Source organism: Mycetomoellerius zeteki, unplaced genomic scaffold, assembly GCF_001594055.1.
Source record: "Mycetomoellerius zeteki isolate Tzet28-1 unplaced genomic scaffold, Tzet1.0 scaffold106, whole genome shotgun sequence".
Classification (NCBI taxonomy): Eukaryota; Metazoa; Arthropoda; class Insecta; order Hymenoptera; family Formicidae; genus Mycetomoellerius; species Mycetomoellerius zeteki.
This window is the reverse complement of record NW_017255975.1, coordinates 5,548,946-5,564,476: the sequence shown is the minus strand read 5'-3', so window position 1 is coordinate 5,564,476 and position 15,531 is coordinate 5,548,946. Positions and strand designations below refer to the sequence as shown.

The window sequence follows — 15,531 nt, the reverse complement described above, 5'->3', positions numbered from 1 at the left end:
CCGCCGCGCTCGAAACTTACTATCTATCGATACCTCGCGATCGCCACGCCGAATCGCACGAAACGATATAACTTACTAAACAACCTAATCCTACATATATGAAGAAAGGAACAATATTACACACATATACACATATAATATATAACATAATAGTAATAACTATATAAAATTAGATACTATATCGAATTAAAAGAATAACAATAAATATTCATAATTCAAACAATCAAAAAATGAGCGTAATAAATCGAAATAGAGAAAAGAGATGTAAAGAGTTAACATGTAATTAAAAATCCAATTTATATACGTTATAAAAGCCTTTAATTTTAAATATTAAAAATTTTAATAAATGATTTAAAATAAAAATAAGAAAAGTAAAAAAAAAGGATATTTGATGTATTATATGTATAAACTGAAATATAGGCATCTTTATTCACGTTGTGTATGTTCAAATCTTTTGATTTTAATAGAACGAAACACATTGATGTGGCATTAATTCAAGAATAAAATGTCTTCATCGAGTTAATACAAGAGTAAAGAGTCTTCATCGAGTGACACTCTTCAAATTAAACTCTTTGGTTTAAATGTGTTGGATAACACTTTCTGGTGTTAATTAGGCATCTCCCACGAAATTTTCACTGCAGATAAAATCAACCTACACACATGACTTGCGCGATCTATCATTTTTATTCACGAATGGTTTATCTTACATAAGGAGAAAGCAGCGACCGTGGACGTCTTCCCACAGGCGAATAGGCTCGAGTCTTGTCTCGTCTTACGGTAGGCGCTAATCGACATTGGACGGATGAAAATTAATTCATTAGCAACCCTGTTGCGCGTGTTGTCAAATGAATTAATTTCTCAATTGCAAATATATCTAACAAATCATTTCGCCGCTTATGTTCGTTATGCTCATCGTTTAGTACATTAATAAAGTGAAAGAAAAATTATTTGATGTATACAGTCATAATAAGAGAATGCCCATGACAGTCTAAACGTAATTTTAGACGAGCGTAACATTAATTAGTTATAACAAATACAGTTAAAAAAATTAGTCCATTTCTTTAACGGCTAAAAAAATGACTTTGAAATGATTTAATGATCTTTTAATTCTTACACTGAGAAAAATGGTCTGATTAGATTAAATAGTAATTCTGGTGGAAAATGGACGAATTAGAATTTTTTGGTTAAATCTACTAGAAATTCTAGTTGAGATAATTAGAATTCTGATTGATATAATTATTCTGGTAAAAATGAGAATTCTAGTAAATTTTCCCAGAAATATTGTATCAACCAGAATTCGTGTTATCTCAACTAGAATTCTAATAAATTTAACCAGAAAATTCTGATTCGTCCATTTTCAACCAGAAATTTTTTTCAGTATATATCATTTTTATTATATTTAATTACGCGCCTACAATTGCGTATAAAGTTTCTAATTTATTCTTCTCTTATTAAAACGAAAATTAACTATGTTGATTTTGCAAATAAATTTGAAATTTGTGTATTACATGAATTAATTGCATTTAGGAGAATTTGTGTTCCACGTTCTGCAAGAAACAAATGCTCCACGGATGATGCTTTCAGCATTGGAATCGTTGACGGATTTATAGCATCATTGTCGCGATTTTAGTACCCCAACAGATACCTGGCTAACGGGTGAAACCTCGACGCGAAGCATCTCGTCGAGGTCATCAACGAGAACCTCGAGAACGAGGTCGTCGCTCGGCGGCGATTAACGTCGCTCAGCGTCGCCCACCGAAGTCGAGTCTTCGTGCTACTTCTTCTGGAGCTCCGCGAAGAATACACTATTCACTAATACACGGTGCACTATTTCCAGAAAGTCGCGTTTCTCTCGCCTTTCCTTGTGGAACTCGTTGCTGTCATGTAAAACGCCGCCTCGAAAACGCTTTTACAACCTCGGTCGCTCGGTTTCCATAAACATGCAATTAGCAGCTTCTCGCGCGCCTTTGTCTCCCGAAGGTTTGCTCCGTCTAACGGACTTCTTAAGCGTTTAGCTAAGTTATATACCATGCTTTCGAGGAAACGATGTTTCCTCATTTTGAGACTTAGGGGCTTAGATTCTGTAACTCTTAACGACTTTAACGATTATTGTTAAATTGTCGTTGCACAGCTTTTTTAATGTGTATAAAATCTGCGCAACGGCAATGTACGATATCGTTGCAGTAGTTAAGAGTTACAGAATAGGTCCCTTAGAACAATTGGATTTGCGACTTGCTCGAGATTTCTTCGCGACTAGTCTGGTTGATCGCACGTCTCTTTTGCGCGATCCGGACGCTGTATAAATCGTAAACTAAAATGATAAACTTCGTATCGTTTATGCGATTCAATGGTGCAAACTATGCGCGACTGTCATACGTGGGAATGTAATACCCTGAGATATCGTTGGATTTAATTGCGCGCAAGCACGAGTGAAGCGACGTCGCGCGGGATTACACTCGAGGGGCTCAGGTGAAGGACGCGTTTCCAGCACGTAGGTTTCGGTCATGTAGAATCGTATAAGCGGACGTCTCTTCCGTAGATCGCGAGATTAATAAGGCGGCACAGCTCACGCTAATACCGTGGAATGCGCGCCGCGAATCGGGAATGCGAGTTAAAAACGAGCGGAAGCGCGACAGTCCAGTGATTCTCCGACGGAGGACCCGATTCGATCTTGCTTTCCTGAATACTAATTATTCCTGGGATGCGCGCGAGAGAGAAATACTTCGCAGATGCTTGCACGTGCATTTCTAACATGAGACGAAAGAGAAACGAAGAAGGGAGAAAGGAAGATACATTAACATGTGGCGCACGTATTCCCCAAGCGAGAATTGATGCGTTTAGCGAGCCGATCGTGAATGCGTACGATTGATTAAACGAACGACAGGCTGCGTTGCAGATAACTGTTCAGAAAGTGGTTCTTGAATTTTTTTCCTCGTAGAATTTATTGATTTAACTGCTTTTAATTCAACGATTTTAACGCAATGTACTATGTCTATTTCCATCTGGAATAACTGGAAGAATTGCACCGCTAGGAATTATTAGAAATTACCTTTTTGTAATTGAGAGATATTAAATTAGAGATATTTAATATTAAATAAATTAGGAAGATGAGAAGATAAATTAATGTTCAATTCTAAAATTTAGAATTATATTTAAAAAAAATTAAATATAAAATCTTTTTTATTAGATTTGCGTTGCGAATAAGAAATAAATAATTTGTTGGTTATGTGTTTGAGTATATGTCTTTACATTAGAAATAGATTTGACACAATTAAGTAAAAAAGTTAAGTACACACAAAAGGTAAAAAAATAGAAAAAGATAAAGAAATAGACAGAAAAAAATTAATATTGTGAGAAATGTATTCCATTTGTAAAAATAGTAAAAGAAAATTCTGTCAATCATGACTTGATCTTCGTATTGCGCGCAAGTAACTTGAAAACCTCTGTTGCAGCGAATCTAAATACGGACGTAGGATTCTATGGCCTATTCAAATGAATTCAATTATGATCTCGCAAATTTGTCATAATATCAGCTTATTATCCATAACTGTTTGTGCTTCCTTCTACGATCGTCTCGTAGGATGCTTATGTCCAGGATAGTAAACTTACGTCGGCGAACAGAACACTCAAAATAGTTAATGTCACCTATGCAGCACCATGAGTGACCGTTAACGAGATGTAATCAATGTGCTCGGCAGACTGATTGATATTCAGGCGCGTCGTAAAGTCGATTTAATTATCACAATATTAGCGTCGAGATCTCGCGTTACATGTACGTTCGATGAATGTCTGATGGATAGCGCAATTGGCGAACTTGTATGCGCGTCATCTCGCGTGAGACGTATTATTACGTTGAGTTCACGATTTTATTCATCGCATTCGTACTTATGAACGTGAATATTCTAATTATCAGATCATCAAATCGGAGGATCTCAGCTTTCTGAATTTTCAGATCTATAAAACGTGAAATTACAGATGGATTATCTGATTCTCAATACACAGTAAAAAACATTTTGTATTTGTATTAAAATCAGTCCTTATTAAAATTTTTGTTGAATTTTTAACATATCTTAATTAATTTAACATAATGTGACTATATTATTTGAATATTTTATATTCAACTTGAATAGGTTAGGAAATTAAATTTAACATAAATTTTCCAACTATGTATGTTCTTATTTTTGCAATATGTAAAAGTTGGAGCTTCTTCTTCCTTTCTTTTATAAACTTTATCTGTACATTTTGCATGCAGATGAGCTGAAATGCTAATTAATTAGCGCTAACAAATAATTCGTATGTTAATTATGCTATTTTTCTACAAGAAAAGAAAAATTGCATTCGAGAAAGTTATTTGGCGCTTTTCCTATCTCAATAAGTGATTTATAATAAATTATTCATGTCGACAATTCGCGAACGTTTTTCTGTCGGAAGTTCATTAGTTACACCAAAATAGACTACCTGACTTGGTTCTCTAGACTATATTCCAAGTGCTTGACATTCTCACGAATTGTTATCTTTCAAGGGTCTCAAGAACATACTGTTACCATTCTTTCGAGTGACAACATTCTGGGAAAACGTTGAATAGTGGGTCTGAGATAATTACATTTTCGCAAATTAGTAAATGAGGTCAAATATGATACAAAAGAAACAGTATAAATTAATACATTAAATTTAATATTATATCTATAAATTTTATAACATGATCGTAAAGTTAAAAATATCAATGATAAATTTCTATTGTCTCATTTAGTATTATTAGTCGAAGTGGTTATCTGCGAGAGAGCAACGCGTTAAGCTTGTTTACTGTAATACTATTATACCGTTGTAATAAAATTTAATATCGAGTTTGCGAACTTCAGGTTAAACGAAGCTAATAAGCGTAAGATTATCGGGCGGCTATCTCTCGCAGTGCACTGCCTATTTCTTGCCGCACTTTCAATTGCGGCGTGCACATGTAGCTCAGTTGGGATTCCGGAAATGACGAGCCTAATCTACACGCTGGCTTAACCCGACGCGTCGATCGATCGCGAGCGTGAGTTAATTATTAATCGACGCGCCAACATGCTCGTGTAAATGACGATTACGTCGGAATTTCTAAGTCGATTCCGCATTCCGTGTGATTCCATGTAAGTTATTAGAAGAAATGACTTTATTTACAAAGAGAAATTAAAATTGTTGAACAAATTCATGTACTAAAAAAATAATGAAAAGGAAAGGATTATTTTGCTGAAGTACAATATTTAAACATTTAGTAAAGTTAGATAAAAAACTTTTAAAAACTACTAGATATGGATCTGAAAATAATTTTATTAAACTATAAAATAATTAATAAATTATAAAATAATCAATAAAAATAATTAAACTCAAATTACGCATTTATCAATTGCTAGAATGTTCAAACTTTTTGTAGAGCATTGAGATTTCTACGTAATTATTATAATGGTCTAATAAAATTATCTTCATATCTATATCTAGCTAAATTTTTAGATACTGCAATAAAATCGTTCTTTCTGTGTGGAATATTTTACACTTCATTTAACTGTACAAAAACAAAATTATCCCTATTGTGAATTATATATTTTTCAAATAAGATATGGTTGTTGAAGCATGTGGCATTTTTGCGACAAAGTACCACACAAAGAATAGTTTAACTGAAGTATCTCAAAATTTAGCTAGATTATACAGTTTTGAAAATAATTTTATTTGAACCATCAAAATAATTATGTAGAACTGATTGATTGAATATTAAAACTTGTTGCAGCATTGTCATCAGGAATTGTTTCTAATTATTTTGATAATCCGACAAAATTGTTTTCAGTTTTGTATTTAACTAAATTTTTAGACACTTCAACAAAATCGTTCTTCCCCTGCACACATGCCTCGTTATTTAATTAAATTAAATGCATGGGTTACTGTTTCACTCAATGATCAAACGCATGGTGGGAATACATCAGGTGAGTGAAAGAATTGCCGGAAGTGCAAATAGCGCATTTTGCTTGCGCGAGGTCAAAGTTCGCGCGGATCGCGCTGACCTACTGCTTCGAGGGCTGCAAACACCATAAACACTTCGTGCAGCCGTATCGTTCAGTTCGTCGCGTGAATCTCTCGATACCAGAGACGACTCCGACTTCGCGAGTTGAACGGAACGGCTGCTACGAAGTACACAACGGCTTAGTTTCTCGTTCGTACACCTTTTCCGAAAGATCGTTATTTAGTTCTTGACACGCGAGTTTTCTCGTTAACGGGTTCTTTCACAGAACCGTCGCATAGATTTTTACTGTGTAATATCCTCATTACTTTGAATTATTTTCGGCTAATTTTACATTTTCCATTGCACTTTATTTCATTCTTTGAATTTTATCAAAGAGAAATTTTGCGCACAAGCGAAGGTTATTTTCTGAAGATTGATTACCGGTGACGAACGCAAACACCCGAGCGAGTAAACATCTGGGAAAACCCATAGCGTTGACACTGATGAATGATTTTAGCGCATGATGTCATAATTACGAGAGAAATGTTTTCTCAGCCTTACTCTGACGGCTAGCCGCGATCAACGTATCTTCCACGAGTCGCGGATCTGCGACGAGCGAGCCACGAGAAATTCTCGTTACGGCGAGTCTCTCGTTGAACCTTCAACTTCCGAGTTTGTTCTGACCGTTTCTGAACATGTAAACGTTTACTAATGCATTTATTAGTATCAAACGAAAGCTCAATTAGAATTTTTTTTCTAATGAAAATTTCATCTTATCGGCATATCCATCTTAACAGAGAATTTTGCTAAATTTTTTAGACTGCCAGATAGATTACGTTAAATGCACTTGGCCGAGTCGTGCTAATTTGTATTCCCATAATCTGTACCGTCTTTCACCTCTGTAACCTTTCATCCCTCCTACATAGAGTCTCTTCCCCCCTCCCCGCTCCTTCTAAGCATGCGTCTCACAAAAGTGATGCTAGTGCGACCTCCACGTTCTCAACTCGGGATACCGGTCCATCCGATAGCCCGGCACTTCCTCGTTTCTGTGAGGTCGTTCGCGATCTTAAGGCTACTCGACACGCAACCGATGAAGACAAAGACTCAGTCTAAACATCGATATAAGCGGGAATGCAACGATTAAAACGTGGAAAAATGTAGACTCTTAGAATTTTTAATAAAACTCGACAATTTGGATAATTTGAAAAAAGTTTGTAATAATATCAAACTGTCTTGCAATATATAATAAAAATTTTATTCAGCCATAAAATATAGACAGGCATGTTATACATAATTACATGTAGGTACAATATTATCTCACGAGATAAGGATTAATACGTGTTGTAAGTCTTATGTCGATGTTCATGCCTAAGACTACTTCGAAATTGATCATGTTGGGGTTTCTCTAGCAAGAAAATTAACACGGTTGCACAGCATTGACGGTGTTTTACTCGTGCGATATCCGATACGCGATCTCTATGTTGCTGAATACCAATGCTATTCAGAGCTTCGAATACTCAAATACTTCCTCATATCTACTGCACGAGTCACGTGTACCTGATCGTTACATATCGCTGCGTTATCATTGAACTTGCTACGCATCGTTGTTTTCACTTTATGTGTAAGGAAAAATAATACCGAGTAATACTTTACGCAAGATAATAATTCAAAATTAAGTTACTATTATTACGATGAAACCGCAGAAATAGCTGTTTATTCTAAACAAGAAAAAGCATGATTGTATTTTTCTACATAGTGATTATTATTTTCTCTGCATTAGGAATTGTGAATAATTGTTGTGCAACATGACAGAAAATAATAGATTTCATATTCACTATCTACGTAGGAATTTGCAATTTGTTTTATATAAAACAGAGAAACTATATAACATAATTTATTGCGATTTTTTAATATCATACTTGCCAATAAATATTTCTGTAAACTCCTGGAAGTAAAATTCTACTACAATACAACTATCTGAAATTTTAAAATATTTTATATTTTTAGTAGTGATTTACACTTAGAATTTAATTTATGAAAATGATTAAACAATCAATTTTTGATAAATAAAAAGTTATTTTTTAAATCATATTTTTAAAAAAAATTTCGTCTTAAATCTGAGTAAGAGTTTTTCTCAAAATTTGTCTAAAATGAGTTTTCTATACAAATATAGTTAATCTAATCGTCTTCCATCACAAAGGATTTTAGCATTTGTCACTTCAACAGTACTTAACAATTAATCATTAACTGAGGAGAAGAGAGAGAAGGACAGAGACTAGTTTGGATTTATTTCGCGAACGACAATCAGCTTCTTGGAGCACGGATCTCGAAGCGATTTCCGTGCGGCGTTCATTAGCGATCTAACGAAGATCATAGCGCGATCGGGAAGCGTATTACACCTCGTTACACACGCACACATTCATGTGCATCGGGTTAAAGCCGGTCCCCGCGATCGCGGAGCACGCGACGATCCAGGAAACGCCGGCAGGCGGGATAATGCGGACGACACAAGGGGCCCTTAACAAGCTTGGACGAGAGGCACATGCGCGAGAGCGCAATGCTGCACCCAACTAGGCTGACTTTCCGAGACCGCCCGCATTGACGACGGGAAGGGAAAGGAAGAGAGAAAGATAAAGAGAAAGGAAGGAAAGAGGGGATAATAAGAATACTTCACATTGATATAATGAGAAATATGACGCGACCGCTGATATACACTGGCCTGAGCTAATTCTTTTTGTCATAGTGAAAAATCTCTCCTCGTTTCATAGAGCATCGCTTTCTAACTATTTTTGATTTTAGCAAAACGCTTTCGATTCCTCCTAAAAACTTGTCGCACGTAAACATATTTATTCATTTTATTTAAACATTATTAAATGTGTTGAAAGTATAATTACGACATATTGATAAAGAAATAGCTACTCTCTAAATTCTTTGAAATGAAATCTCATTCTAAAGAGTTAAAATTAAACGAGTCTTGAAAAAAGGTAACTTAATTTTCAATTTTTAAGAATAAAATTTTACTCTTTAAGTGATATTCACTTAAAAATTTATAGAGTGAAAACGCAAATATTTTCTTTTTACGTAGAATATGTATTTTCTATATATAAATATTCATTACTATATAGATTTGTATTACCAGAAAATAATTTTTATTAAGAATAGACTGTGTATATATCTTATATGAATGAAAATAATCTTTGATAATATAATTACTATTAATTGCAATAACATCAAAGATTAAGCTAACACAGTGATAAATATTTGAATTTAATTACGCTCTCCTGGTTTTTGAAGCAGTCATCGCAATTTCGCGGTAAATCGTACTGAACGAAGCGCGCGTTTTTATTGTTCACATTATCGCAAAAAGTAAATGGGTAAGAGTTCATTGACCGCATCTGATCGCGACGTTGACACTTAATCTTGGCAATCGAGATACAATTCTTGAGCTTGAAAGAAAAAAAGATGCGAAAAAAGATATTTTCATTATCTTCAGAAATAAAAAATTGAATTTCTGTTACTGTATGTTAACAGAAATTATAAATGTTAATCACATTTAAGGATCTAATCAAGACGTATTGATTATTTACTTTAATTTATGCTGAAATGAGATTACAATCGTAAAATAATTAGATACTATTTCAGGGATAAATATATTTATTTCTTTTATCATTTTAAAGTCAATCCAATCATTTTTCTTTAATCGAAAAAAATATCGATGGATGCTGATATTTCTTAAATTATAAATGATGAATATTAATTATAATGATTTTAAATAATAAAAAATGGGTTTTTTTTCGCAAATTGAATTTTAGATTCATAAATAAATTTAATACACGATATTCAAAAATTATTATGATATACACAGCTCATAGAAAATAGAGTTCTGCAATAAATGTCGATTATAAATACAAGCTCCAAGTCGAATCCTAAATTAATTGCCTCGATTTAAAGGCTATTAATTTTACTTGTGCCGTTATTCGTAAAACGTACATTACCGTATAGATTAATTATGCATCTGACTTTCGCTTCGGACGAATTTAAAAATGATCGAGCTGTCAGAACAGGCAAGAGATATCGAAGACGCGAATTAATTTCGATGGCCACGTTAGCGATACACAGAAAGCGGAAATGCAATGAACTTGCGACGGTTCGCTGCGTTTAGCTTTATCTGTCGTGTTTATCCCGTACTTCGCCGTGGCTCGTAGTGTGTGGCATATTAAGTTGCTTTCTTGAAACTGCGCATAAACAAGATAGAACCGCGATCTCCGTATACTGCTTTTAGTGTATCTACGTGACCTAGCGTAATATAGTGACCGTGTGATTCTCAGCAACACAGAGGCTTAATAAGATCAGTTCCGCTGATAACCATTTTTAATTATCTTAAATCTCATGATGGCTAGTTTCTCAGTGTCGTAGAAATAATAGAAATAAACAATGAAATATTTCCGTTGAGGCTCCTGTCTACTCATTGTACTGAAGATTCGTGATAAGTCAGGAGACAATTCCTAGTGGATTTTACTAAAATCCTAAATGTCGAATTTTTTTTAAGATTCTAAAGAATAATCTCTGGCAAATTTATTATTTGTTGAAACATATACGATCTTGCTCGTGTAAATTAAAATACACTCTGTATACGTACCCTTCGCGGCGAAAGGCTTCAACATGTGTTAAGAATGCAGTGAAGGAAGTCAGCAGGGGATGCAACGCTTACTTTATAAAGAGGGGTCATTAATACAATTAATAATTAGCTAGTAATAGAGGAATGGCTGAGTCCTGTGTATACACACACACACACCAATACCGTTACAATCCCGCATATCGCATTAAGGGAATTGCGAGAGACAGCGAAGGAGCGTGTCCTTCACTTGAAATTGTCCTTACTGGTACAAGATAACGACAGTTCACTGACCTCGATGATGTCAAAGTCACTGAGACCGCTGTCATCTTCTCCAGGAGGTCGTTTGAGGGAGAGTCATCGTTAAAATTATTAAAATAAATTAATAATTTATAATTTTAATAATTATTAAAATAATTTAAATTAATAGTTTTACTCTAAGAATAAGTCCAATACAAGTAAAATGTCTATATAAGCGTTCGCAGTTGTTAGTGCATAAATTATAATAAACAATAATAAATTATAACATATTCGTAAGACGATAAAATATAATTCGTAAACAATTAGAATGTACTTATCAAACGAAATTAACTGTAATTAACTTCATTAAATAAGTACATTTTAATTGTTTGCAAATTATATTTTATCGCCTTACGAATATATAATTTATATACTGACAACCGCGGAGGCTCATAAAGGTATTTTATTTGTATTGGTTAACATTATTATTAAGCGATCGACGGCCAATTAGCCATGATTAATACTGGCATTGATATTAGACAACACGCAAGGAAAAAAATGGATCGATCGCATAGCGTAACGATTATTTCGTGCCATTAGTCTGCGGCAGGATTTGCTAATTAAATATGTTACACATTGATATCGAGGGGATTGCAGAAGTTAGACACAAGTTAGGCGTATTGCATAGCTCGTAGCGCTATGGCGCTGCTTGATGTCTCGGCTTTCGCTCTTACTCTGAAATATCCGAGAATCCTTTCTCTTGTTTATAAAATGTTGGCGTAAGAAATATGAATAAATTCATTAAATGTAATAAGTAGAATAGTACATTTCTGGCAAAGAGTTACTCACAATATGCAAGGAGTTAATATTTTCTAGCTTGATTACTACTGCATATGATAAATTACGTTATAAATTTTATGTATTTATTAGAGATTCAAGGACATATGGGACATTAATTGTAAATATCGCGATAAGTCGAAATCCACAAAATTCATCGCGCGATGCACCGACTCTGTTAAAATATCATAAAAAGAGATTTTAAGGAAGAAAAAATTGACCGTAAACGCGCGCGCAATCTTAATTAAACTCGTTGACAGCTCCGAAATTTCTCGCGTCTTCCATCTCTGCGAGATTAAGCATGCAATGCAGCCGTGTCGCGCATCAACGGAATTTCGCACGACCGCGCGTATAATTTTCCGGTCAGGACGATTCTTGGAAGCGGTCGTCGAGAGACGAGATCCCTGGCGAGAGCCAGCAAAAGAACGAGCGAGGAGTCGCTGCGAATAATTTCCACAATCTGGGATCGCTCTCTAGGGCCATAATTTTTTTCTGAGATATAAGACAACGCGGCATTTTATAGTGGCAACGTGCATTAAATTCTGACCGTGTATGAGCGCTCGTATCATGAATCGTACCAGAAGACCGTCCTTGCGAACACGTCCCGCCGTGTAACCTCCTCATTTTATCAGATTTTAATTTGGCAAACGGTACTTTTGGTACTCGCGCGTGCGGACCATCGTGTATAGGTACTGTTAGACGAAACGTGAAGGGTCCGTTTTATCGAAGGTCATTGGTTAATCAAATCATCTTCATACTCTTTATTTCTATTGCGGAATATAATTTAAAGCCTTTCTGTTTTACTTGTGGTAACAAAAAATTATAAACTTATCTATTGATCGAATAATAAATATCTGTTCAAAATTTAATTAATATATAATATATATATTTTTTGAAAATGTGTATGTGCAGAGAAATTTTGTTATATTATCAGTGTTATCAGTATTATAAGAAAATATATTTTTCTGTGATTGATTGTTTTTGTATTTAAATCAAACATTATTGAATTTTTCTAACATCGTATCAGAAATTCTTTGCTGTTTTTTCTGGAATGTATCAAAGTACTAATATAGTTAGAAATGTACTACTCTACATTTGTACTAAATTTGTCAACTGTATATTATATGTTATATATATATGTTATTTTTACATTATATATACATCGCTTTTTCTAAAACATAGCCGATACATCTTAGGCCTGAAAAATCAAGCAGCGCCATTTCTTTCGATCTCTCTCGCTCCACTACATATGCAGGATATGTCGCAGTATGTATGGTGTGATATTGCCTGGACTCACCGATCCTCTTCACGTGGACATCTCGATTGAAGGAAACGCTCCTCTCGACGGGCTCGGAGACTGAAGCCCTGGGCACAACGGGGGGTAGTAAATGCGTGCCGGGAGGGTTGCAGCCTTCTCCCCCTCTTAGCAATTCCGAGCGTTGTATTGTGAGCATCTTGCCTTTCAACCTTTTCTCCCGATCATGCCCGGCTAGAGACACCGTTTCCCGTTTCGCTCGCCCAAGCCCCGTTTCGTGCTTGCGCTTATACTTTTATTACCCAACCCCAGAGCGTTCTCACCCTGATCTTACCTTCCCCTTTCCCCTTTTCTGCTCTCACGAGAGCACACCCGTAGACCCGATCACCGACCTGTAAGCCAAGCAAAGCTGTGCTTTTAATATCTAAGATAATCTCATCGACAGAGATACGATTTACGAATTTAATTCCTTTTGCTCCAGTTTGAAATCGTTTGTCCGTTCGATCGAAAGCACGAAAGTTTATTTGGAAGTTCTCTTTTTCAATACGCGAATATATATATATATATAATAGGATTTTTTCAGAGTATTCTAATAAAGGAATTGAAAACGTAATAAACGTTTATCAATATAATTGCGTAAGCTGATAGGGCGTATCAGTTGTAACAAGCTCCTCCAGACTTACTCCGCTTTCCAAACAAACAATCAGCTAAATTGTTCCTCAGTTATCATGAGAATGCAGTTTGCGTTCGAGAATGCGCGCTTTCTGTACATATTATTTCTACGCACGCGTATGCGTTTATACGTGCGCGTATGCATGCATGAAAAACGTGAGAGAAAGAGAAATAATAGGCATCGTGCGTTCTCGACGACGTGTCTATACTAGCGCATGCCAACTGTAGGTAGATGATGATAAACGCAACGAGTGATAATGGTTCTCTTTGTCGTCATGCAGGAAGATGGGATACTCGAGATACGTGCAACGATATAATGACAGTGACAGGGATGATTGTGACGGCGCATAATATCGGCAATGAATTCGTTGATGAGAACTTTGCTAATAGGAGCGATTGTACGATAAGACTGCTGTCATAGTTTTTGCTTTACATCCGTCCGTATTAAACATTATCGTAATCATGACCAGGATTCTGAACTCCGTGGTTTTTCTATCGATGTTACGATCTAAACGCAACGACACCTAATTTAAATTTCATGAAGGTTGAAGCTTCAAAGCCTCATGTCGTCGGTTCGAGGCAACAACATATGAAGTTGATTTGATTTTATTGAATTAATTCCCGATACGGCGTGAATAAATTGTTTATTTTCGTTTTCGGCATATTTTGTCATCTGTCACAAATAAATGTTGTTCAAGAAGAACTAATTCATTGCACAAAAATATTCTCTTATATACCCGTAGACTTTTCATTGAAATTTTCAATGTCCACGGAAATTAATAGCCGAGTAAGTAGTTTGTCAGTGTCCAAGTTGCATATCCGGCGAGATGCCTATTTTCATCACTTGGAATATATTTTCTCAAGAATAATCACGGGTATTTGCATATTGCTTCATAACGCTGTGACGAAAGATAGTACTCATGCAATGCAATAAAACCTATCGACACGATAAAATCCTTTCTCTTACAATTAGAAAATAAAAGCAAGAAACGTACAATCCCAAATATGTCAAAATCAAGAGATCCTAATCGAACTGTCCGGAACTGTCCAAAGTAATATTACGCTTCAAATGATCAGTCATTGTGAAACGTCATTCGTTTTCACGAATTTACGTAAATCGATAAGACAATCAATCTTGGATCCCGCGGCGTATAGAAGCAAAACATGGACATGGTCATCTCGATAAAAACGATTCTAAAAATACCGCTGACGACGGTCACTTGGACGACACTCAAGCGGAAACGTCGGGACTGCTCATTATCATTATAAGTGTTTTATTTTACTAGATGTTTTTCGCGCTATCGTGTAAAAACAATGTCCTCCTTTTTTCAAGAAGTCGGCCTTCGTCGTGATTCTTTTATTGCGCAAAGTGGTTTCAATCAGTTGCAATTGATGCACATATATTATGCTCCAAAATTCATCGCTAATAATATAATAAATATGTAACTTATTATCAGTTTGAAAATTTTTAACTCTTTATAAAAATCTACACTTCTTAAAAATCAACTTTTTATTATATTTTAAATATCAAAGGTACAAATAAAAGAACATCAAAATTAACTTTACGAGTTGATAAAAAATTATTGTATTTTACAGAATATTTCCAATTAATAAGAATATTAAATATTAACCACGGCAGAAGCTTTCTGAGACAACCGCTGTAAAAGGAATTAAAATTCGTCGTGCGTTTTTGTTCACTCGCGGTCGAGTTATCCGCCCTTGAAACAAATAAAGGTGACCCTGCACGCGCACGTACGCGTCCATCTCTCAAGGCCATCTGACCAGAGTGACACATTGTCTTGGCGAGTTCTCGCATACGTGACACATGGGGGTGAGCCGTCGCTCAACGACTTTATTAGCCCCGGGAGAGCGCAAGGGAAGAGACACGGTTTTCAAATGAGACAATTCGCATGGAATCTGATCCAAAGATTAAGATACACT

The 15,531-nt window shown here is 35.3% G+C and overlaps 1 protein-coding gene across 3 annotated transcripts in view; it reads right to left on the bottom strand.

Annotated features, from left to right (window-relative positions):
• blo (bloated) overlaps window positions 1-15,531 on the bottom strand; it is a 130,244-nt gene that overhangs the window by 108,030 nt on the left and 6,683 nt on the right. For 2 of the 3 annotated variants that reach the window (XM_018450281.1, XM_018450288.1), the window contains exon 2: window positions 12,961-13,310. The exons of the other annotated variant lie outside the window; for it this stretch is intronic. In XM_018450281.1, the coding sequence (XP_018305783.1) occupies window positions 12,961-13,117 (157 nt within the window). In that variant the 5' untranslated portion in view covers window positions 13,118-13,310. The remainder of the gene's footprint in view (window positions 1-12,960; window positions 13,311-15,531) is intronic. 3 annotated transcript variants of the gene reach the window in all.